Here is a 27,053-nt window from a genome sequence, read left to right on the forward strand (position 1 = left end):
TGTTCGCGCCATGTTTTAAACCTGTTAAAGAAAAAAAAAGAAATAACTTAAAGTACCAGTAGAGTGGAAAAACAAGTTGACTTTATATGCTTAATTGTGTTTCATTGTATCCATTAAACTAGTGGTCCCCAACCTTTTTGTAACTGCGGACCGGTCAACGCTTGAAAATTTGTCCCACGGACCGGGGGGGTATGTTTTTTTAACTTTTTTATTTTTTTATTTTTTGTCATAAAATAGTGAGTATAAATGGGGGAGGGAAGTTTTTTGGGTTGGTGCACTAATTGTAAGTGTATCTTGTGATTTTTATGTCGATTTAATAAAAAATAAAAAATAAAAAAATGTTTTAATTTTTTTATTTTATTTCTTGTGCGGCCCGGTACCAATCGATCCACGGACAGGTACCGGGCCATGGACAGGTACCGGGCCGCGGCCCGGTGGTTGGGGACCACTGCATTAAAACATATCCAATTGTATTTATACCGTCTAAACATCACAAAATGCCATTTTAAATTTCCTGCTCCAAACATCTTTGGCAATTTCTGTAGCTTCGGGGTCGGATGATGTCATTGGAGGAACTCTTCTGCTCTCTGACCATATCATCAGATCAGTCATACTAGATATATGCAAAAATTGGAAAGAGATGTGATGTCTTATCATTAACAATCCTTTTAAAAACAAGAACAAATAAGCTTGGCTTTTTTTATGCATTCAAAATCGTAAATAAATAGCTAACAATTGAGTCAACAGATCGAAGGTCCTCTATTGCAGTGTTTTTCAACCACTATGTGCCTTGAGACAGAGTCTGGTGTGCCGTGGGAGATTATCTCATTTCACCTATTTGGGTTAAAAATATTTTTTGCAAACCAGTAATTATAGTCTGCAAATGATGTGTTGTTGTTGAGTGTCGGTGCTGTCTAGAGCTCGGCAGAGTAACCGTGTAATACTCTTCCATATCAGTAGGTGGCAGCCGGTAGCTAATTGCTTTGTAGATGTCGGAAACAGCGGGAGGCAGTGTGCAGGTAAAAAGGTGTCTAATGCTTTAACCGAAAATAAACAAAAGGTGAGTGCCCCTAAGAAAAGGCATTGAAGCTTAGGGAAGGCTATGCAGAACAAAACCAAAACATAACATACAAAGTAAACAAAAACAGAATGCTGGACGACAGCAAAGACTTACTGTGGAGCAAAGATGACGTCCACAATGTACATCCGAGCATGTGACAATCAACAATGTCCACACAAAGAAGGATAAAAACAACTGAAATATTCTTGATTGCTAAAACAAAGTAGATGCGGGAAATATCGCTCAAAGGAAGACATGAAACTGCTACAGGAAAATACCAAAAAAAGAGAAAAAGCCACCAAAATAGGAATACCAGACAAGAACTAAAACACTACACACAGGAAAACAGCAAAAAAACTCCAAATAAGTCACGGTGTGATGAGACAGGTCGTGACAGTACACCTACTTTGAGAGAAGAGCTATAGTGATGCATGCTTGGTTATGGTTTAAACAACTTTTTACTGTCAACTGAGTTTCTTTATTTTAATGATTTCTGCTGGTGGTGTGCCTCCGGATTTTTTCAACGCAAAAAATGTGTCTTGGCTCAAAAAAGGTTGAAAAACACTGCTCTATTGCGCCCATAAATCCATCTAAAATCATCCAGAAACCGTCAACAATATTCCATTTACATGTCGTGACCTGAAAATGAACCAAATATCAGCGATATTGTTCTAATTAGCGTTAAGCCTATTTTAGCTGCACATTGATAGCAGTAAGCTAACTACTAGCTTATGCTGCTATTATTAATAGTAATAATAATAATACCTGGGATTTATATAGCGCTTTTCTAAGTACCCAAAGTCGCTTTACATGTTTTTACTGTCTCATCAACACATGCGCGCAGAGAGCACGTGCACACACACAAAAACAGTCCAAGAGAAGCAACAAACAATTTGCAGTCATGTTGTTGTTATGATAGTATGTTATCTATCCAAATCGCTATTATTAGCTAAGAATGCCTAAAGCTAAAGCGCATGCATTTGTTATGTACGCCACGTCCTAAAATCCGTAAGAGGTTAGAATATACAGTGTACAGGAGGCACCTGGCGTATGACCAATAGTCGCAATAGAGTGTGTGCATGGTCACTAAGACTTCACATGTTGGTGTGAAAATACAAAAAAATCTTACTATTTGAGAAATCCTATGAATTTATTGCATGGAAATGTAGTGACTGTCCGTCAAGCATAACTGGTCATTGTTTCTTGAACATGTTGTCGACTACAATGCAAGCACAGCAGCAGTAAGTTCAAGACAAAGTCCTGCTGTTCCTTTATTTTCCTCATTTTCTCTTCTTGTGCCTCAAGTTAATGTGGTTAAGGGGGCGGCTTGTTGGCAAAGTTGGGAGAGTGGCCGTGCCAGCAATCTGAGGGTTACTGGTTCAATCCCCACCTTCCACCATCCTAGTCACGTCCGTTGTGTCCTTGAGCAAGACACTTCACCCTTGCTCCTGATGGGCCTGGTTAGCGCCGTGCATGGCAGCTCCCGCCATCAGTGTGTGAATGTGTGTGTGTGAATGGGTGAATGTGGAAAATAGTGTCAAAGCGCTTTGAGTTCCTTAAAAAGGTAGAAAAGCGCTATACAAGTACGACCCATTTACCATTTATTGACACGCTAAGCCAGCGGCTGCTTTTGCTTCGTTTTAAACTTGGTAAAAGTTATTTCGAGATTATAATTCATGCATCTCTCACTTGGTAGTAGACAAATGTGGCCATGGACCGAGAGGCTGGTTGACTTTAACATCCCTCGAGATGGCAAAAAAGGCGCTATAGTTGCGGCAATTTTTTGTAACTGTTTGTGAGGATTCTGATAGATTCTTCATCTAAACAGGATTATGTTAATATCCCTGTGGAAGTTGCTTCCCAGCAGTTCCACTGTTAGACACAGCACCGGAGCCAAGCGTGCAGTTTTTAACCAGGTTTTAATGTACATAGTTTTTATCACAAGTTTCCTCTCCAGCAGGACGCAACTTTTCAGCCACGTCAGTATCCTCTCTCCCCTCCTGCTCCCGGCCGCTTACTGTTAAAGACAACAGATGATTAGATTAACACGTACCATCTGTGAAATCTAATCACCTGCCAGCTGTGTCTTGCCGTCAACCCATGCCCCGCCCTATCTGATGGTGCTCGTCCTCAGCATCATAGACAGAGGCGGTGACCTTTGCTCCTGCAGGCGCGCTGGCCACACCTCCCTCCACAATCCGTTCGGTCGGCATCCTTCGATAGGTGTTTGTTTTATTATGGTTTATTACGGTTATTTTGAATGTTTAGCTTCTCGCAAAGCTGCTGATGTGTTTCAATAAAGCTGCATCCGTTTAGCACTCGGCTTCTAAAACGTATTGCTCATCCTCCTTGTGTTCAGTCTCAAATATATAAGGGTCTGAATCATCATTTTCCCAAGTAATCGTTTTTGACTTTCACAAAGTCTGCTTGAGTAGCATTGTTGTTGATGGGGAAGATATCTGTGGTTGCCCCCTCTTTGTCACAGATCACGTGACTGGCTTGCTCATTATCTTCTCAAAATGGCTCAGGAATCTCCATGAGCTTGATACTATTTTGATCATATCTATTAATTAATAAACTTTGGAAGTCTTTTGGTATCATAAATCAGATATATATGATAACTTCGATATAGATGCAAATAGATTTTCAATTGTAGTGGTAATTTAAGCACAATAAACAATTGGTAACCCCACTTAACTGCATGAGACACTGCACATTGATACAGTTTTGTAGAAACGATTGTCTTCTCTGCAAATTTAAAGAAAGTGAACAGTGTGTGATTCACTGCAATACTGTCAGTCTTTTAAGTTTTTATTTTGGTTTGTTGAAGCTGTTTCAATTTCAATTGAAACAGCCTTTATTTTTCTATCGATACACAGTGATGCTTTGAAGGCAGGGAGGAGTAACGCAACCCTCTTGAATAGTTTGTATGGTTTGTTGAGTTAGCACAGGATTAATATGTGGAAATGGCAAATGAGGTAGTTGATACATAGAATCGTTTTTATTTATGCTTTTAGTTTTTTGTTCAATTCTAGATGAACTTTGACTTAAAGTTTAATTGCTTTGTAGATACACTGAGATTAAGTCTGAGTTCATTGTGTTCTTCACTGTGTTTTTGAAACTCCACCAATTTTTTCCTCAGAATTTTCAACTAACTTGAAGTGTTTTTGTCAAGAGGATTATTTGTGATATGTACATTGTCAGAATGTGCTTGTTCTATTTTGGGCCAAAGTTTAAACAAAGAAAAGAATCTGAAGTTGTAGTAGTTATATTTTTAAGTTATTATGCCATGATTTTACCAGTCTGGCCCACGTGGGAATAGATTTACCTCCATGCGGCCCCTGAGCTAAAATGAGTTTGGTCCCGTTTACACTGCACTCCCAGTCTGATTTTTTTGCCCTCAAGTAACACAGATCTGATTTTTTTGCCAGTCTAAACGCTCCAAAGTGCTTTAAATCTGGTCTTTTGGCATCAGATTCAGGCCACATCAGGAGGTAGTCCTGAAGACGATTGTGTCAACTGGCTGCGTCGTGTGAGACGACGGAGGTTGTAGTGATTTTTAAATGCAGATGAACAAGGAGGCAGCATGCAGTAAAAAAAAAAGGGTATTTAATGATTAAACAAAAAGTGAAAACAACAGGGACTGGATAGACTATAAAGGAAACAAAATGAAATGCTAGAACACAGAAAAAACACTTACAAAGAATGTGGAGCAGACGGCGTCCACAAAGTACGTGCATACTTGAGGTCAGCATGGAAAGAATTATCAACAGTGACCAGTGAATAATGTCCCGACAACCAAATAGTGTCGCAAGCTCAACTTATAAAGTGTTAATTACCAACAGAAAACAGGTGAGGGGAAAAGTGCTCAAAGGCAGGCGTAAAGCTGCTGCAGGAAAGGAGAAAACAGGAAGTGAAAAACCACAAAATAAGAGTGCAAGACAGGAACTAAAACTGCACACAGAAAAATACCATGAAACGGCATTATCTGATAAAACAGATCATGACAGATTGGAGTCTGATCTTTTTAAATGTGACTTCAGTCTAAACGCTATGCGATCTGAATCTGATTTTTTTTGTCAGCTTTGGGCGAAATGGATATTTCATCACAACACCCGGTTGTGGTTTCTATTTAAGGCGACCACATTTTCTGTGTATCACTTACTTAATAGTGCGCAAATACTAGGATATATGTAATGTATGAATATATATTTTGATTCGGAAGAAATTGCGATTGTTGAAGGACCGGAATTGACGCTGTGGCTGAATTGAACATTGTTATTTTTTGCAAATATTAGCTCATTTGGGATTTGATGCCTGCAACATGTTTCAAAAAAGCTGGCACAAGTGGCACAAAAGACTAAGTTGAGGAATACTCATCAAACACTTATTCGGAGCATCCCACAGGTGAACAGGCTAATTGGGAACAGGTGGGTGCCATGATTGGGTATAAAAGCAGCTTCCATGAAATGCTCAGTCATTCACAAACAAGGATGGGGCGAGGGTCACCACTTTGTCAATAAATGTGTGAGCAAATTGTTGAACAGTTTAAGAAAAATCTTTCTCAACCAGCTATTGCAAGGAATTTAGGGTTTCACCATCTACGGTCCGTAATATCATCAAAGGGTTCAGAGAATCTGGAGAAATCACTGCACGTAAGCAGCTAAGCCCGTGACCTTCGATCCCTCAGGCTGTACTGCATCAACAAGCGACATCAGTGTGAAAAGGATATCACCACATGGGCTCAGGAACACTTCAGAAACCCACTGTCAGTAACTACAGTTGGTCGCTACATCTGTAAGTGCAAGTTAAAACTCTACTATGCAAAGCGAAAGTCATTTATCAACAACACCCAGAAACGCCGCCGGCTTCGCTGGGCCCGAGCTCATATAAGATGGACTGATGCAAAGTGTAAAAGTGTTCTGTGGTCTGACGAGTCCACATTTCAAATTGTTTTTGGAAACTGTGGATGTCGTGTCCTCCGGAACAAAGAGGAAAATAATCATCCGGATTGTTATAGGCGCAAAGTTCAAAATCCAGCATCTGTGATGGTATGGAGGTGTATTAGTGCCCAAGGCATGGGTAACTTACACATCTGTGAAGGCACCATTAATGCTGACAGGTCCATACAGGTTTTGGAATAACATATGTTGCCATCCAAACAACGTTATCATGGACGCCCCTGCTTATTTCAGCCATTGAAAATGTGTGGCACATAATGAAGCCTAAAATATCTCAACAGAGACCCCGGACTGTTGAACAACTTAAGCTGTACATCAAGCAAGAATGGGAAAGAATTCCACCTGAAAAGCTTCAAAAATTGGTCTCCTCAGTTACCAAACGTTTACTGAGTGTTGTTAAAAGGAAAGGCCATGTAACACAGTGGTAAAAATGCTCCTGTGCCAACTTTTTTGCAATGTGTTGCTGCCAGTAAATTCTAAGTTATTGATTATTTGCAAAAAAAAAAATTATGTTTCTCAGTTCAAACATTAAATATCTTGTATTTGCAGTCTATTCAATTGAATATAAGTTGAAAAGGATTTGCAAATCATTGTATTTTGTTTTTATTTACAAATTGCACAATGTGCCAAATTTACTGGTTTTGGGTTTTGTATACCAAGTAGAAATATTAAAGGCCTACTGAAATGAAATTTTTTAATTTAAACGGGGACAGCAGATCCATTCTATGTGTCATACTTGATCATTTTGCGATATTGCCATATTTTTGCTGAAAGGATTTAGTAGAGAACATTGACGATAAAGTTCGCAACTTTTGGTCGCTGATAAAAAAAGCCTTGCCTGTACCGGAAGTAGCGTGATGTCGCAGATTGAAAGGCTCCTCACATTTCCCCATTGTTTACACCAGCAGCGAGAGAGATTCGGACCGAGAAAGCGACGATTACCCCATTAATTTGAGCGAGGATGAAAGATTTGTGGATGAGGAACGAGAGAGTGAAGGACTAGAGTGCAGTGCAGGACATTTCTTTTTTCACTCTGACCGTAACTTAGGTACAAGGGCTCATTGGATTCCACACTCTCTCCTTTTTCTATTGTGGATCACGGATTTGTATTTTAAACCACCTCGGATACTATATCCTCTTGAAAATGAGAGTCGAGAACGCGAAATGGACATTCACAGTGACTTTTATCTCCACAACAATACATCGGCGAAGCACTTTAGCTACGGAGCTAACGTGATAGCATCGGGCTTAACTGCAGATAGAAACAAAAGAAATAAACCCCTGACTGGAAGGATAGACAGAAAATCAACAATACTATTAAACCATGGACCTGTAACTACACGGTTAATGCTTTTCAGCCTGGCGAAGCTTAACAATGCTGTTGCTAATGACGCCATTGAAGCTAACTTAGCTACGAGACCTCACAGAGCTATGCTAAAAACATTAGCTACGCCAGCCAGCCCTCATCTGCTCATCAACACCCGTGCTCACCTGCGTTCCAGCGATCGACGGAGCGACAAAGGACTTCACCCGACCATCGATGCGGTCGGCGGCTAGCGTCGGATAGCGTGTCTGCTATCCAAGTCAAAGTCCTCCTGGTTGTGTTGCTCCAGCCAGCCGCTAATACACGATCCCACCTACAGCTTTCTTCTTTGCAGTCTTCATTGTTCATTAAACAAATTGCAAAAGATTCACCAACACAGATGTCCAGAATACTGTGGAATTTTGCGATGAAAACAGAGCTTTTTGTATTGGATACAATGGTGTCCGAATACTTCCATTTCAACCATTGACGTCACGCGCAAACGTCATCATACATAGACGTTTTCAACCGGAAGTTTCGCGGGAAATTTAAAATTGTACTTTATAAGTTAACCCGGCCGTATTGGCATGTGCTGCAATGTTAAGATTTCATCATTGATATATAAACTATCAGACTGCGTGGTCGGTAGTAGTGGCTTTCAGTAGGCCTTTAAGTACACAGGAACACACATGTACAGAGATAATAGAGGCAAAGCGATGGAATAGTTTGTGACATGGATGAAATAAAAAAGACCCCAGTGGTGTGTATATATATATATATATATATATATATATATATATATATATATATATATATATATATATATATATATATATATATATATATATATATATATATATATATATATATATATGTATACATATACAGCCCGGCCAAATGTGTTTGGTTAAACCACTAATGGTAACATAAGCTAGCCGGTGGAGTTCTTGTTTAATTTTTTCTTTTAAAAAATGTTACTGTGAGGAAGTCGCAAACAGCAACTTTATTTCTTACTATGCTTACTCTCACCAAGTTTTGAGCAAATCAATGACTTGCAAAAACGCTCCTCTATGGCATTCTGACAACAAAATTGCATTGTGTCCAAATAATTGGGTCTTTTCTTAAGCAAAATGTAAGTATGCAATCAAAAAATTCCGTGTTTATAATCATGATTAATCACAATTCAAGAACGTGAACCATCCATCCATCCATTTTCTACCGCTTGTCCCTTTCGGGGTTGCGGGTGATGCTGGGGCCTAATCCAGCTGCACTCAGGCGGAAGGTGAGGTACACCCTGGACAAGTCGCCACTTCATCGCATTAGAAAATTAATCATTTGACACCCCTAATTCAAACGTTTTCCAATAACCTCACCGCTCCGCCCCTTCCAAAAAAATACATAAATAACCCCTCTCTGATGAAAGTACAGCACACTCACCCTTTAATTGTTGACAAGTGTATAAAGAATCTGACCACTGTACAGTAAAAGTATTGACTGTTTTACCTTTCATTGTGCACTCACCAGGATCTCGCATGTTTTGCCGAAATATTTGCCCGACTTCACCAACCACACCAAGTCAACATTTTTACATTCTTGACTGTTCATAAAAGTGTAATTAGAAGTTAACTACAGCATGAAAAATTGATTCAGTCTTTTATAGTTTAGTTTAGTTTAGTCTTTATTTGAAGGGACAATGTACAGAAACATTAAGCTCAAAGACAGATATGTTCTGTACCAGATTATAGCTAAATAGCTAATTTCCATCTGCAGTCCCTGGCTACCTAAATTAAAGGGATACAAAAATCATGCAATAAAATTATGACAATAAAATCATACACAAGTATTAAGAAAAAAGTCATAAAATGCCCTTTCATGGACACATACTTAATATACAATACAACCACACCTCATTTACATCATCACACAAAGACAATACATGCTTTTGTTCACATCTGTCATCATTTGTAAAAACAACCATGATTTTAACACACACACCTCACAATTTACAATAAAAATGCTCTCATGGATAAATATAATACACATTGGGTTGATGCGTCAAACATAATGCCCATCTTAGTGACCGTGTGAGCAGCTTTGATTGCTCCAAGGCCACTTTTTAACTTCAATTGTGAATGAAGAGTAATCTGTTAGACTTTTCAAGTTTGTTGTGAGGTCGTTCCATTCCTTTATGGCTTTATATGAAAAGGCTGATTGTGCAAAAGAGGTTTTACATCTGGGTACGCTACACTGCCCCCTGGTGGAGGCTCGTGTGTTTCTAGTTGTCACAGCAGATGTAAACTGGACAAAGTGCTTAAGTGGCGCTGGTGCAGTGTTATTTAAGATTCGATGGGCCATTCGTATTGATGCTAATCTTTGAATGTTAGCTAAATTTAACAATCTATATTTTTGGAGAACTAAACAATGATGGTGGTGTTGTGGTTTTCAGTCAAGGATTTTGAGGGATTGTTTGTGCAAAGTTTCCAATGGCCTCAGTGTCATTTTGCTTGCCTGCGACCAACATGTTATACAATAATAAAAACGAGACATAATCATTGCATTAAAATAAGTTTGAGCTGCCTCCAGTGTTAATGAATTCCTGATACATTTGAACGTTTTTATGTTGTATTTAAGACTCTGGCACATCTGTTTGATATGTTTTTTAAAGCCAAGTGTTGGCTCTAAAATGACACCCAGGTAACGATATTCACTAACATTTTGTATTATTTCCTTATTATGACGTTGAAGAAAGTCTGGGCTTTTTAACATTCTTGACTAAAGCGTGAAAAGGTTACCAATATGACCTCATCCATAACCACAGCTGGACTTCCTGTTGCTGTGCCACTTTTCTGTCGAATTTTTCAAAGGGTGCAAACAAGGTCGCTATGTGGTTAATATAATCAAAGACTTCCTAATGGAGTGCATATAAAAGTTATAGGTTATTTTTATGAAGAGCAATAGATTTTTTGGGTTATTGGGTTTTTGGGTCAATTTCTGGGATTTCAAAACTATGAACCATTTTTGGGTTGTTTTTCAATGAGTAACGCATTTTTGGGTAAAAGGCTTTTTTTCTTGAAGGGAATTTTATTAAGGATTAATCTCATTAACATTATTTACAATCACACATTTTATGTACATGAAAATATTTGAGCATGTTGTATATCAATCAATCAATGTTTATTTATATAGCCCTAAATCACAAGTGTCTCAAAGGGCTGCACAAGCCACAGCGACATCCTCGGTACAGAGCCCAGAACTACTAATGTCCTGATCCGTCATGTTTGTTTAGTTTTTGACTCCCGTAGTTCCTGTTTTCAGCACCCCTGATAGCATAGGATAGGATAGGACTTTATTGTCATTGCACAAGTACAACGAAACTATGTTTTCAGCACAAACCCATTCAAGATTAGACAAACAAACAGTGTACAGGGTTACAGAACAGGAACGCTGACGGGTCGCCACGAGGCGCCCCGTAAAAGATGGGAAAAAGGTAAAACGCTGGGGAAGAAGATGAGTAAAAAAAATACAAGGGGGCCCAGTCTGGAGTGGGAAAAAACCTCCATGCCATGCACACATAAACATGTTACATATAATCACGACAACTCGCAACAGAGGGGGGGGGGGGGTGGGACCCTGGAGGTCGGCTGCTGCTATGAAGCGCTGCCAGCGGTCCATCACCCCGAAGGGGAATCAAGCGGTGGGGAAGGCGTGGGGTGGGGGAGGGAGGGTGTGTGTGTATATGCCCATTGTCTTGGGTGTGTTGATGTAGTGTCCATAGGCCTGGGGCCGTTCTGCATGCAAGCAAAAATTCGACTCCAGGTGTCGTTGAGGAGGGAGGGAGGTCCAAAGCGTCCATCGTTGAGGTGTCCTCGGGGGATATTTTCAGAACAGCCTGCTTCTGTTGTTGCAGCGTCAAGGCCATTCGAGGGAGTCAAATCGTAGGTTAGGATTTTTGTTTTTCCGCATCATGTCTGATGTTTAGATTTGGAGGACAGCGCAAAGAAAGAGGCTTCAAAAAAGTGTAGACAAGACAAAACAAAGAGAGCAAGCAGGGAGAAGAAGGGAGCGGAAAAAATGCGACCGCCCTCACCCCGTGGGTTTGTGTTTTAGTTGCCATGACTGCAGATTGTTTTCACCTGCCTCTGATTAGTGTTCGGGTTGCTCACCTGCTCCTAGGCACTAATCAGAGAGCTACTTATTCCCTGCTTTTCGCCACACTCAGTCTGGCTTTCTTATTTGCTTCCACACAACAGTTACGACGGGTACTAATTTGATTCCTGAGCTAAGCTTCGCCTTTTTGTTTACCTGTTTACATGCTAAGCTTTTCTTGTTCGCTATTCCGTTAGTTTCCCGCGCTATCGGCACGCTGGTGCTCTGTTGTTTGTATCCCGCACGATTTATGGACAATAAATCATTTCCTTACCTGCACATTGCCTCCGGAGTCCCGTCTGCATCCTGGTAGAACGATACACGCAGTAAAATGCGACCCCGACTATGACCATACACAGCAATTCTTGTAAAATAAATGTCACTCACATCTTGCTTTTGAGTATATTTTAATGGAATAAAAATAATTTTGATCAGAAGTTGGGAAGGAGTAGGACAAACCAGCAGTAAAATGTATAATATATATCATTTATAATATAATTTATTTGTAAAATTGTGCAACCCAATAGTTGGGTCTGGAACAACATTGTAGTGAGCATAATTTAGCTTTTGTATGGAATAAATTAAACCCCATAGTTGGGTTATGAATCCACCAACATTGAGTTAGCATAAATCAACTTTTGGGTTAAATAATTCAACCCAATAGTTTGGTTGGGAATAACCCAACATTATGTTATCATAACTCAACTTTTTGGTTAAATACTTCAACTTTTTGGTTAAATAATTCAACGCAAAAGTTGGGTTGAAAAAATTAACCCAAAATGTTGAGTTCAAATAACTCAAATAAGGGGTTCGTCCTTTTTTGAACCAGCAGTCGGGTTGAAATTGGGTTATTTTTTAACCCAACATTTTTTTGTGTGTAGTGCTCAGCATTTACTTGCCGTTTGTTCTTCTCTCTTACAGATACATCGCTAATCAAACCCAGCTGTTAAAACTCAACAGCGACACTTTGAGGCACTACATAAATCTACGGAACCTGTAAGTATTGCAAGTGTTGTGGTTAAAGTATATTTGATATTGTGTGGAAGTCGTGGGCTGCTACTGGATTTGTTGTTTGTTGATGACTTTAATGTCGACGTCCCCTGGAATGGCTGAATGACGTCGACGTAAGCAGCGACTAAACGTTGCTTACACATTTGTTTTTGCCAGAGACGTGAGGAGAACGGGTTATAATCTCACTTTTATTAAGGATAGCGCGGTGGTCAGCAACCCGCGGCTCTCGAGCCGCATGCGGCTCTTTAGCGCCGCCCTAGTGGCTCCCTGGACCTCTTTCAGAGATGTGTGAAAATGGAAAAATTTGAATTAAAAAAAAAAATAGTGTTTTAGTATATTTTCTGTAGGAGAACAAACACGACACAAACCTTCCTAATTGTTAGAAATCCCACTGTTTATGTTATACATGAGTCACTGATGAGAGTATTTGGCAAGCACCGTTTTGTCCTACTAATTTTGGTGGTCTTTGAACTCATCATAGTTTGTTTACATGTACTACTTTCCCCTACGCTTCCAAATAAAGACGTGTTTTATGCCGCTCCTTTTTGTCCACCAAACATTTTATGCTGTGTGTGAATGCACAAAGGTGAGCTTTGTTGATTTTATTGATTTGCTGGAGTGCTTATCAGGCATATTTGGTCAATCCATGACTGCAAGCTAATCGATGCTAACATGCTATTTAGGCTAGCTGTATGTACATATTGCATCATTATGCCTCATTTGTAGGTATATTTGAGCTAATTTAATTTCCTTTACTTATGTCCTCTGTGTATTGAATTTATATTTGCATGTCTCATGACATATCATATGTATGTAATATTGGCTGCATTTCTCATAGTTGTTTGTGTGCCATGTTGTTCCAGACCACAGCAAACATTACCCAGATTGGCAAGATTGTAATAAATCCATTAGAACAGGGGTGTCCAAACTTTTTCCACTGTGGGCCGCACATTGAAAAATCAAAGCAAGCGGGGGCCATTTTGATATTTTTTATTTTAAAAACCAATACAATATATGTATAAAAAAAAGATACATTTAGGCCTCCACTCAGACTTGATCCCGGGGACCCCAAAAGGTTTTGGTCAAAAAAAATATTACAAATGTGTCATTACTTATTATTATTATTATTATTCAAGGTTTAAATCTCTAGATCAACATTAGGTCTGTCTGTCAATATAACGCTTTTAAAGATTTAAGTTGTATGCCATTTTTGTCAAGGAAAACCGTGTTTTTTTATGGGAAAAGACACAAAATATGCAATATTTTCCCCCAATAAAATTTTAAAGTAGAATATTTGAGATTATATAATAATTGGAGTCTTAAAAAGGTCAATAACTCATAACAACATTGATTTTAATTCATTATTTTTTTGAGGAATGACACTTAAAAAAAAAAAAAGTCCCACTAAAATTATTGGGGATCCAAAAGGGTACTGGCTCAGTAAAGTTTAAAAAAATAAATCCAACATTTTTTTTAACTTTTACCACAATAGTCTCAAGATCAACTTCAGATCTATCCGTCAATTATAAGTTTTATTGTTGTTTTTGTTTTTTGTTTGTTCGTTTTAGGCCCTTCTTTAAAAAACTTTGTTTTTTAAATGGCAACCAAAAAATATGCAACATTTTCCCCCCAAAATATCTCAAAGTGGAATATTTAATGTGAAGTAAATGGAGCCTTGAATAGGTCAATAATTCATAATGACATTGATTTTGATTCATTATTATTTTTTAAAGAAAGAAACAGCCTGCATGGCAGCTTTGTGTTATTAGAGTAAATAATGCAACATTTTCTTGTTACATTTCACCTGTTTGCTCTTTTATACCACTTTTTATGTTTTTAAATTTTTTTTCATCGTATTTTTAGAATGTGCCCTGGGGCCGTTAAAAAATTACCTGCGGGCCGCAAATGGCCCCCGGGCCGCACTTTGGACACCCCTGCATTAGAAGAAGACAGCCTGCCGTTTCCTTTAACTTGGAGACACACATCTGTCATGATCCGTGGCCCGGATCATGTTTTGTTTGGTTATGTTCTGTTAGTTTTGGACTCCCTTAGTTCCTGTTTTGTGCACCTCTTGGTTTGTTTTGGTTTCCATGGGGATTAATTGGGTTCACCTGCCTCTGGTTAGTGGTCGGCACGCTCACCTGCTGTCGACCACTAATCAGAGAGCTATTTATTCACGTTGCTCGCCACACTCGGTCTGGCTTCATTGTTTGCTTCATGCAACAAGTTACGTTTGTATTTCTTGACTCCTAGTTTATGCTTCCTGAGCTAAGTGGTTACCTTAGCTTCCCGTGCGATCGGCACGTTTTTCCTTTTGCTTGTTTCCTGTTTGGCTACGATTAATGATAAATAAATCATCTCCTACTACACGCTTTCGTCCGGGGTCGTCCGTCTGCATCCCGGGAGAACGACCGCACAGTAAGATGCGACCCCCACGTAACACACATCTACACCTTTGGCCATTCTGAGCCAGTCATTTCCAAAAGTTATCTCATCCTGTGAGAAGCCTCCATTTTACTAATGATTTCCACTGTTGTAAAAATGTGTAGAATAGAAATTAAAATACAACATTTCTGTCAACAAAGATTTGCGTCAGCCTTTGATAGTAGGCTAATATAGACGCTTACATCATGTGTTGTGTTCATTATAAGATTATATAAGGCTTTTAATTTTTTGCGGCTCCAGACAGATTTTTTTTTGTATTTTTTGTCCACTATGGCTCTTTCAACATTTTGGGTTGCCGACCCCTGGGATAGCCCTCGCTTTCAAGGAGTCCCATAAAAAACAAACAGCCGTCGGTGGACATCGTTTTACTGTTTTTATGTAATATTAAATAGTCTTATCTAACAGACATCATTTCAAGATTTTGCATTTACGCAAGTCTCTACACTGTAAATGATTTGCCACTTGCCAAGATTTAAAATTTAATTTCTAGAAATTTCCCCGGTTTTAAAAGCTATTTATTTAGTTTTAGTCATTGACAAATCCTAATTTTAGCATAAATAATTTGAGGTTTTCTTTTCTAGTTTACTGCGATGAGGTGGAGACTTGTCCAGGGTGTACCCAGCCTTCCGCCCCATTGCAGCTGAGATAGGCTCCAGCGCCCCCCGCGACCCCGGAGGGAATAAGCGGTAGCAAATGGATGGATGCATTTTCTAGTTTAAAAATTTGAAAATTGAGGAAATAACTATACAGTATGATAAAACATATTTTAATTATTTTAATCTTGAGGGTGCTTCATTTAATAATTGCAAGTTGAATAATGCTTGTTTTCAGAATAAAACACTCATACTGACTGGTACACACAAGCTGTGGAGATGATATCAGTAGAAAAAACTGCATTTAGTTTAGATAATAATGAGTCGTGTATCGGAATATGGGATCCATTATTTAAATTTGTTTTAACTATTAAATGAACCTAAAATATGACTTATTTTATCTTTGTGGAAAATATTGGACACAATGGGCTGTCAACCTTATGAGATGCGATGCAAGTGTAAGCCACTTGTTCATTTTTTAAATGTTTTTATTGTATTTTTTATAAATGGCCGTGATGATAATGTAAATGAGGAATGTCTAATCACTGCTTTGTAGGAATTCTTATTAATATTGATACTGTTGTTGCTATTATTCATTTTTGTTTGACTACTTTTGGATTGTTTTGTGTCATGTTTGTGTGTCCTCTCAATTGCTCTGTTGATTGCTATTCTGAATGTTGCTGAGTCGGGTTTGGTTTTGAAAAGCGAATGCACGTGCATGTGTTACGTACGGACGTAGTTACGTCATTACGTCCTGGGAAAGTTGGAAAGTTAGCGCCCTCTAGACATCTATGTAAATGTTCCAAAAGGCCCCTTTAAGTGGGCACCTTACACACTAAAAATGCCGGGTTATTTTGATAACCCAATTTATGAGTTGCGAGTTGGGTTATATTTTTGAGTTATTTTTATGAAGAGCAATCAATTTTTGGGGTTATAAGGGTATTATTGTAACTAAATTTCTGGGTTTTCAAAACTATGAACAATTTTTGGGTTGTTTTTCAATGAGTAACGCATTTTTGGGTAAAAGGCTTTTTTTTATTAAAAAGGTACTTTTTTCTTGAAGGGATTAATTGATTGAGTTTGTGACTTTTATTAGCAGGTTGCACAGTGAAGTACATATTCCGTACAATTGACCACTAAATGGTAACACCCGAATAAGTTTTTCAACTTGTTTAAGTCGGGGTCCACTTAAATTGATTCATGATACAGATATATACTATCATATATACTATCATCATAATAATTGTAATTGTAATTGTATTAAGGATTAATCTGATTAGCATTATTTACAATCACACATCTTATGTACATGAAAATATTTGAGCATGCAGTATAGAACTACTAATGTCATGATCAGTCATGTTTGTTTAGTTTTTGACTCCTTCAGTTCCAGTTTTCAGCACCCCTGGGTTTGTGTTTTAGTTGCCATGACTGCAGATTGTTTTCACCTGCCTTTGATTAGTGTTCGGGACACTCACCTGCTCCTGGGCACTAATCAGAGAGCTACTAATTCCCTGCTTTTCGCCACACTCAGTCTGGCTTTCTTATTTGCTTCCACACAACAGTTACGACGGCTACTAATTTGATTCCTGAGCTAAGCTTCGCCTTTTTGTTTGCCTGTTTACATGCTAAGCTTTTCTTGTTCGCTATTCCGTTAGCTTCCCGTGCTATCGGCACGCTGGTGCTCTGTTGTTTGTATCCCGCATGATTTATGGACAATAAATCATTTCCTTATCTGCACCTTGCCTCCGGAGTCCCGTCTGCATCCTGGTAGAACGATCCACGCTGTAAAATGCGACCCCGCCGTGACAACTATGACCATACACGACAATTCTAGTAAAAAAAATGTCACTCATATCTTGCTTTTGAGTATATTTTAATGGAATGCTAATTATTTTGATCAGTAGTTGGAAAGGAGTAGGACAAACCAGCAGTAAAATTTATAATTTTTAACCAACTATTGGGTCAAGGAGCGCTGAATTGCGCAACCCAATAGTTGGGTTTGGAATAACCCAACATTGTTGTGAGCATAACTCAGCTTTTGTGTTAAATAGATTTAACCCAATGGTTGGGTTATGAATCCACCAACATTGAGTTAGCATAAATCAACTTTTGGGTTAAATAATTTAACCCAATAGTTTGGTTGGGAATAACCCAACATTAAGTTATCATAACTCAACTTTTTGGTTAAATAATTCAATGCAAAAGTTAGGTTGAAAAAATGAACCCAAAATGTTGAGTTAAAATAACTCAAATAAGGGGTTTGTCCTTTTCTGAACCAGCAGTTGGGTAAAATAGGGTTATTTTTTTAACCCAACATTTTTTAGAGTGTAGTTCTAAGAAGAACACGGTGGGCCTGGACTTGATGAGTTGCTCAATATAAACAAGGTGTGTAAATAAGGGGGGCCGACTAAAGAAAGTTCTATTGTCGTAGCATTGAAACAGTTTTTAAAAAGAAAGGATTTCCATGAAACTGGCAATGAAAGAGCCCATGTGGTGAGGATCTGGGTAAAGGTACAGGAATACATTAATTGCCCAGAATCATGATGGCACCGCCGGTTTATAAACTAGGAAGTAGCCTGCCTTGCAAATACTTTTCACCGTTTGGTATATGTTGTCCCGATCACATGTTTATTGAACTTCTCTTCCAACAGAACAGTGACAAAGACCGGATTGATGGCCATCTCCTTTGACGCATTTTACAACAACACAAGACTTCAATACGTGTAAGAAAACATATAAACATTCTTTTTTTTTACCTTACTGCTTCACACTGTTGGCCTCACTCTTATTTTTTCACGTAGAAATCTGCGAGACAACAACCTGTCAATACTGTCATGGAGGACTTTCCAGAACTCCAACGCCAACTATTCGTAAGTGACCCCTTACATCAGGCGTGTCAAACTTATTTTAATTAAGGGCCCACATGGCAGTTGTGATTGCCCTCAGAGGGCCGCTTGTAACTGTAAATAATATATGAACATAAATGTATAAGGATTTGCCTTATGATATTATATAATTGCCCATGCCAGTGGTTCTGAACATTTTTTCACCGAGTACCTCCTCAGAAAATACTCCAAGTACCACCATAATGATCAACATTAAAATACAGTAGCATAGTAGGCCTTAGTATTTATTAAAAACAAGGCAAATGTTTTATTTAACAATTACATTTAATAATTTGGCCACTGTAACATTACACACAGTTTGAACGGTAACACTGTGTTTGAATATTTAAGTGATTCTTTGGCGTACCACTTAATAGAACCCACATACCACAGTTTGAGAATCACAGGCCTATGCATTTGATTATTATATATTTTTTAAGTACACTGTAAAAAATTATCTTGAGATTTTACTGTAAAAACTGGCAGCTCAATCGCCAGAATTTAGTGTTTTTTACAGCATATTACTGTGATTGGAATGGGAAAAACAGGACCACTGTTTTTTTTACAGTAAAATTTAGGGCCTTGAGTTTGCCTTCCACGTTTGTTTCAAACTATTACGTTGCGTCTCATGTGTTGTTTTCTTTCATTCTAAAGGCTCATGCTGTCTGGAAACCCCCTGAATTGTGTGTGTGACAACGTTTGGCTCAAACTGAGGAACCAAGAGAAACCGGAGGGCCAAGATCTGAAATGCAAAGACGACAAAGGAGCAACAAAGGCCTTCGCCACGCTCACCCCGCCCAACTGCGGTAAAATGAAACCACGTTATAATAAGCAACGCGGTGTATCCGATACAGGGGCACTGACAGACGCTTCCTGAAAGCTAGAAGTCAATCGATGTGGTTTAAAATTTCCCTCCGACGTGAGCTTCTTAAGACTCTCTTTGCTTGTCTCCTGCAGTGGCTCCCCAAGTAGAGGTCACCCCCACGGTGGTGACCGCGATGCAGGGGGGCAGTGTCAAAGCGTTGTGCAGCGCATCGGGCTCACCTTCGCCAGAGATCGACTGGAACCTTGACATGATTTCCTCTCGCTACGAGGTGAGTCGCTCTGGGTTCTTGGTTTAGATCCCTTTTTAGGACTTTGGTCCTATATGGCGAGAAGCAAACAAGTTCAGAGGACATATTGAAAGATGCCAAAACAACAATAACACTGCACCCCAGTAGGCCTACTTTACATTGAACTTTGGTACTCGTGTCATTATTTTCTACCGTTAAAGGCCTACTGAAATGAAAAGTTTTTATTTAAACGGGGATAGCAGATCCCTTCTACGTGTCATACTTGATCATTTCGCGATATTGCCATATTTTTGCTGAAAGGATTTAGTAGAGAACAATGACGATAAAGGTCGCAACTTTTGGTCGCTGAAAAAAAAAAGCCTTGCCTATACCGTAAGTAGCGTGACGTCATCGGAGGAAGGACTCCTCACATTTTCCCATTGTTTACAATGCAGCAAGAGAAATTCGGACCGAGAAAGCGACGATTACCCCATTAATTTGAGCGAGGATGAAAGATTTGTGGATGAGGAAAGTGAGAGTGAAGGACTACAGTGCAGTGCAGGACGTATCTTTTTTTGCTCTGACCGTAACTTAGATACAAGGGTTCATTGGATTCCACACTTTCTCCTTTTTCTATTGTGGATCACGGATTTGTATTTCAAACCATCTCGGATACTATATCCTCTTGAAAATGAGAGTCGAGAACGCGAAATGGACATTCACAGTGACTTTTATCTCCACGACAATACATCGGCGAAGCTCTTTAGCTACTGAGCTAACGTAATAGCATCGGGCTCAAATGCAGATAGAAACAAAATAAATAAATCCCTGACTGGAAGGATGGACAGAAGATCAACAATACTATTAAACCATGGACCTGTAACTACACGGTTAATAATTCCCAGCTTGGCGAAGCTTAACAATGCTGTTGCTAACGACACCATTGAAGCTAACTTAGCAACGGGACCTCACAGAGCTATGATAAAAACATTAGCGCTCCACCTACACCAGCCCTCATCTGCTCATCAACACCCGTGCTCACCTGCGTTCCAGCGATCGACGGAAGGACGAAGGACTTCACCCGATCATCCGTGCGGTCGGCGGCTAGCGTCAGCTAGCGTCGGCTAGCGCGTCTGCTATCCAAGTCAAAGTCCTCCTGGTTGTGTTGCTACAGCCAGCCGCTAATACACTGATCCCACCTACAACTTTTTTCTTTGCAGTCTTCATTGTTCATTAAACAAATTGCAAAAGATTCACCAACACAGATGTCCAGAATACTGTGGAATTTTGAGATGAAAACAGAGCTTTTTTGTATTGGATTCAATGGGGTACCAATACTTCCGTTTCAACGATTGACGTCACGTGCATACGTCATCATATATAGACGTTTTCAACCGGAAGTTTAGCGGGAAATTTAAAATTGCACTTTATAAGTTAACCCGGCCGTATTGGCATGTGTTGCAATGTTAAGATTTCATCATTGATATATAAACTATCAGGCTGCGTGGTCGGTAGTAGTGGGTATTAGTAGGCCTTTAATGCAGTTCAGGGTCACAGGTGAGCTGGAGCCTTTCCCAGCGGTACACCCTGCACTCGTTGCCAGTTGATCAATAAACAAACAACCATTTGTTGTCCTGCTTATACCATTCTGGGTAAAGGACAAGGTGCAGCCTATCCCAGCTGACCCCTAACTGGACCTGTTGCCAGTCAATCACAGGAAACGTTTTAGGCACTCCATACAAATCCAACCATTCCCCGCCAATTATGCGCGCGCTCGCAACATTTACCAACAAAAATTAGGGCTATATATTACTCTTAACAGTTTATAGATGCTCTTCACACGTAAATGTGTTGAAACACAAATGGGTGAACATTTTTCATGCGTAAAACATACTTGGAGAATGTCTGCAACTTGTGGACTACAGAGCGGATAGCGGACAATAAATCAGCCTATGGTGGAGTTTCTTTCTGTAATTATAATTATTATTATTACTAGTTATATTGAATTAAAACAGGAATTTGAGCTCTGACTATGTGCTTTTACTGCCAGCTAATGTCTGCTTTTAAGTCTGTGCGGTATAAAACGAATAAAGCATCAATAGGAGATGTTTCTCCCATATGTACATAGTAAAAGAGTGCGGGTACTAGACTGGCCTGCCTGTAGTCCAAACCTGTCTCCCATTGAAAATGTGTGGCGCATTATGAAGCCTAAAATACCACAACGGAGACCCCCGGACTGTTGAACAACTTAAGCTGTACATCAAGCAAGAATGGGAAAGAATTCCACCTGAGAAGCTTAGAAAATGTGTCTCCTCAGTTCCCAAACGTTTACTGAGTGTTATTAAAAAGAAAAGGCCATGTAACACAGTGGTGAACATGCCCTTTCCCAACTACTTTGGCACGTGTTGCAGCCATGAAATTCTAAGTAAATTATTATTTGCAAAAAAAAAAAAAAGTTTATGAGTTTGAACATCAAATATATTGTCTTTGTAGTGCATTCAATTGAATATGGGTAGAAAAGGATTTGCAAATCATTGTTTTCCGTTTATATTTACATCTAACACAATTTCCCAACTCATATGGAAACGGGGTTTGTACATATTGCATCATTATGCCTCATTTGTAGGTATATTTGAGGTAATTTAGTTTCCTTTAAGTCATCTTAATTCAATTTATATCTCATGACACACTATCTGTATGTAATATGGCTTTTAATTTTTTGCGGTTCCAGACAGATTTGTTTTTGTATTTTTGGTCCAATATGGCTCTTTCAACATTTTGGGTTGCCGACCCCTGCCGTAGGGCAACAATGTTAATATATGTTTTGGATTGTCTCAACCAGTGATTCTCAAACGGTGGTACGCGGGCTCCAACTAGTAATACACCAAAGAATCATTTGATTAAAGTACAGTGCTTCATTTTCCTATATACAAACACAGTGTTACTGTTCAAACTGTATATAATGTTACAGTGGCCAAAAATATTAAATATACTTGTTAAAAAAAAAACTCTGCCTTGTTTTCAACAAATACTTAGGCCTTCTACGCTACTGTATTTTGATGTTGGTCATTATGGCGGTACTTGGAGAGCCAAGTGTTTTCTGAGGTGGTACTTGGTGAAAAAAGTTTGAGAACCACTGGTTAACATTGACATAGACAAACGGCAACCTGCTGACAAAAATACGGCGAAGTGTCAAAACTTGTAACAAATCCACAGGTAAAAATAGTCCTGGCTAAATGCCCTACTTAAAAATGGGGCCTTTGTTTAAAAAAAAAAGTTCAATGTCGGATAATGTACAATCTCTTTATCATATTCATGTGTTACAACATTTTAGATTTGGTTGTAAAAAAACACCATTACCAGAAAGTTCCAGAGAAGTTAGCGAATGCTAGTCACGAGTCTTCAGCTGCAAACCGTAGAGGAAAAAAAGTGTAAAATTAAGGAACTTACGGTAAAAACACAAAAAAATCAATAATTAATTAAATTGTTCTTCTAATGCTAAACTACTGTATTACAACATCAACTATTGATAGCGAGTTTGCCAACATCAAACTGCAACTTTAAATACACACGTGGTAGCTGACAGGGGGCAGCATAACAACAGAAAGCTTGCTTATTTAAGAATGCTAACTTCCTTAGCATGTGCCAGACAGTGAAACCAATTGCTTAATTCTAGCCTTGCTCTTTAGGTTGTGACATTCACTGAGATATCAATTGTAATGTAACACAAGGCAGAGCAATTTTGGCCTTTTCGTGCTAAAATGATCTGTAACATGTTGTCTTAAAAGGGGAAATGTAGTGAGTTAGCTTTAGCCTAATGCAGTGTTTTTCAACCTCTTCTGAGCCAAGGCACATTTCCTTAATTGAAAAAATTCTGAGGCACACCACTAGCAGAAAACATTAAAAAAATGAAACTCAGCAGCCAATATTGACAATAAAAAGTTGTTCTCGCAATTGTTGGATATGAATTCAAACTAGGGCTGCAACTAACAATTAATTTGATAATCGATTAATCTATTGATTATTACTTCGATTAATCGATTAATAATCGGATAAAAGAGACAAACTACATTTATATCCTTTCCAGTATTTTATTGAAAAAACCCAGCATACTGGCACCATGTTCTGGACATTGGGGATGCAGCATACACCAATAAGAACACAAAAATGTAACTCATCAGATCAGAACTGAATCAGATATTGTACATGTTTCTGTTGTGAATAATAAAGGATTCATTTTAGGCTGCCTCTGAATAACAGCATGAAATATTCCAGCACCTTCATAACGTTTAGTTATACTAAAGCGTCACTCAAATCTAAATAGATTTATATAGCTTTATCGGGCCCGGCTACATTGATCCATTATGCAACCAACCTGAGATATTTCTGTCCGTTACGTTTATTTCGAAATTGGTAACCGTGCGTTTTCTCTCTCAAAACGGAGTCAAATGTGCCGGAGACTCACTATCAGCCCCGCGTTGCAACAAAGACATAACGTTAACGTTACTCACAAAAAAGCTGAACTCATGAATGCTTGTTGCCACTATGGACTTAAAAAGTTACGTACCGTGAGTTCTTCCCTTCATCCATGGCTCCAACATGTTTCCTTTTCAGGTGCTCCTGAAGCAATGTTGTACTTCCGTGCCATTTTGCAGCAAACGGTCTTCTTTGAAGTCTTTAAAGTAAAGTGTTCCCACACTTCTGACGACTTAGGTCGTACACTTTTCTCCATTGAAGCAATAACCTCAAGATGTTTTTCCGCTGAACTATCGGTACTGTTTTCCTGCGCCATTTTTCGAATGTTTCCAGCAAAGGAGACGGCGTCGTCACGTGAGCCGTACATGACACATCATTGGCTAGCTTACCTCCACCCCATGAGACGTAGCCTCAGCGCCGCTCTGGCGCTGTTTTGTACTGTTTTTGTACTTATTTTGATTTTTGTTTCTCAGCTGTTTGTAAATGTTGCAGTTTATAATTTAAGGTTTATAAAAAAAATTTTTTTTTAAAAATAAAAAAAATAAAAGCCTCCGCGCATGCGCATAGCATAGTTCCAACGAATCGATGACTAAATTAATCGCCAACTATTTTTATAATCGATTTAATCGATTAGTTGTTGCAGCCCTAATTCAAACCATAACTAACCATGCATGACTACACTTGTCTCAAAGTAGGTGTACTGTCACAACCTGTCACATCACGCCGTGACTTATTTGAGTTTTTTGCTGTTTTCCTGTGTCTAGTGTTTTAGTTCGTGTCTTGCGCTCCTATTTTGGTGTTTTTTTCTCTTTTTTCGGTATTTTCCTGTAGCAGTTTCATGTCTTCTTTGAACGCTATTCCTGCTTTGTTTTAGCAATCAAGACTATTTAAGTTGTGCGGACGCTATCCTTCTTTGTGGGGACATTGTTGATTGTCATGTCATGTACGGATGTACTTTGTGGATGCCGTCCGCTGCACACTCTGTAAGTCTTTGCTGTCGTCCAGCATTCTGTTTTTGTTTACTTTGCAGCCAGATCAGTTTCAGTTTCGTTTTGCATAGCCTTCCCTAAGCTTCAATGCCTTTTCTTAGCAGCACTTAGCGGCACTCGTCTTTTGTTTATTTTTGGTTAAAGCGTTAGATACCCTTTTACCTACACGCTGCCTCCCGCATATTGTGATCACGACAATCCATGTTCCCAACATCTACAAAGCAATTAGCTACCTGCTGCCACCTACTGACATGGAAGAGTATTACACGGTTACTCTGCCGAGCTTTAGACAGCACAGATACTCAACAAAGGCACATTTGCAGTTACTGGTTTGTAGGGCTGTGAATCTTTGGGTGTCCCACGATTCGATTCAATATCGATTCTTGGGGTCACGATTCGATTCAAAATCTATTTTTTTTTTTCAATTCAACACGATTCTCGATTCAAAAACAATTTTTTTCCCGTTTTAAAAGGATTCTCTATTCATTCAATACATAGGATTTCAGCAGGATCTACCCCAGTCTGCTGACATGCAAGCAGAGTAGTAGATTTTTGTAAAAAGCTTTTATAATTGTAAAGGACAATGTTTTATCAACTGATTGCAATAATGTAAATATGTTTTTACTATTAAATGAACCAAAAATATGACTTATTTTATCTTTGTGAAAATATTGGACACAGTGTGTTGTCAAGCTTATGAGATGCGATGCAAGTGTAAGCCACTGTGACACTATTGATCTTTTTTTTTTATTTTTTATAAATGTCTAATGATAATGTCAATGTGGGATTTTTAATCACTGCTATGTTGAAATTGTAACTAATATTGATACTGTTGTTGATAATATTCATTTTTGTTTCACTACTTTTGGTTTGTTCTGTGTCGTGTTTGTGTCTCCTCTCAATTGCTCTGTTTATTGCAGTTCTGAGTGTTGCTGGGCCGGGTTTGGTTTTGGAATTGGATTGCATTGTTATGGTATTCCTGTGTATTTTTTTGTTGGATTGATTAATTAAAAATAAATAAATAAATAAAATAAATAAATAAATATTTAAAAAATTAATTTAAAAAAAAAAAATCGATTTTTTAAAAATGAGAATCGATTCTGAATCGCACAACGTGAGAATCGCGATTCAAATTCTAATCAATTTTTTCCCACACCCCTACTCACAAAGCCAAGCAGAATCACAGCACACTGTGCCACGCTTATTGATAATATTTTTACCAATGAGTTTGACAATAACACTACAAGTGGTCTACTTATAACCGATGTTAGTGATCATCTGCCAGTTTTTACAATATATGATGGACACTACAAGAAGAACATGGAAGACAAAAGGACATTTCGAAGACTGTGCACAGAGAAGAGGATGACTGCTTTCAAAATTGAGCTACAAAAGCAAGATTGGGACAATGTGTACAATGAAAAGGAGGTTGATGAAGCATATGAACATTTCTTAAACAAGTTCATAATACTTTATGACAAACATTGTCCATGGATACAACTTAGTAATACACAGAGAAAGAATAATCAACCATGGATGACAAAAGGATTAAAAAATGCTTGTAAGAAGAAGAATACACTATATAGAGAATTTATAGCACAAAGAACTATAGAGGCAGAAATTAAGTACAAAAAGTATAAAAACAAGTTAACAGACATACTACGATCATGTAGAAAAGAATATTACAGTGAATTATTGGACAGGAACAAAAATAATATGAGAGCAACATGGGGCATCCTCAATAGCATTATTAAAAATGGCACAAAGAGGGACTACCCTCAATACTTTTTAGACGGAAATAAAAAAAATGACAACATAAAGGAAGTAGTTGAAAGCTTCAATAATTATTTTGTAAATATTGGACCAAAATTGGAAGAAAGGATTCCAGACCCAGTTCCAATTGAGGACTATAATGATACCATAGAGCGAAATCCCAACTCCATGTTCCTCAGTAATGTGACACAGGAGGAAATAGTTACAATCGTGAAAAAATGTAAATCTAAGACTTCAACTGATTGTAATGGAATTGATATGGAAACGATAAAAAAGGTTATAGAAGAGATCTCAGGACCATTAATGTATATTAGTAATCTATCATTTCAAACAGGTACATTCCCAAACAAAATGAA

At 38.5% G+C, this 27,053-nt stretch overlaps 1 protein-coding gene across 1 annotated transcript in view; it reads left to right on the forward strand.

Annotated features, from left to right (window-relative positions):
• The window catches only part of ntrk2b (neurotrophic tyrosine kinase, receptor, type 2b), a 69,144-nt gene that overhangs the window by 11,840 nt on the left and 30,251 nt on the right, over nucleotides 1-27,053 (forward strand). Inside the window, exons 2-6 of the mRNA XM_062031229.1 lie at nucleotides 12,392-12,466; nucleotides 18,174-18,245; nucleotides 18,324-18,392; nucleotides 19,062-19,213; nucleotides 19,365-19,501. Of these exons, the coding sequence (XP_061887213.1) occupies nucleotides 12,392-12,466; nucleotides 18,174-18,245; nucleotides 18,324-18,392; nucleotides 19,062-19,213; nucleotides 19,365-19,501 (505 nt within the window). The remainder of the gene's footprint in view (nucleotides 1-12,391; nucleotides 12,467-18,173; nucleotides 18,246-18,323; nucleotides 18,393-19,061; nucleotides 19,214-19,364; nucleotides 19,502-27,053) is intronic.

This window comes from Entelurus aequoreus, linkage group LG21, assembly GCF_033978785.1.
Source record: "Entelurus aequoreus isolate RoL-2023_Sb linkage group LG21, RoL_Eaeq_v1.1, whole genome shotgun sequence".
Classification (NCBI taxonomy): Eukaryota; Metazoa; Chordata; class Actinopteri; order Syngnathiformes; family Syngnathidae; genus Entelurus; species Entelurus aequoreus.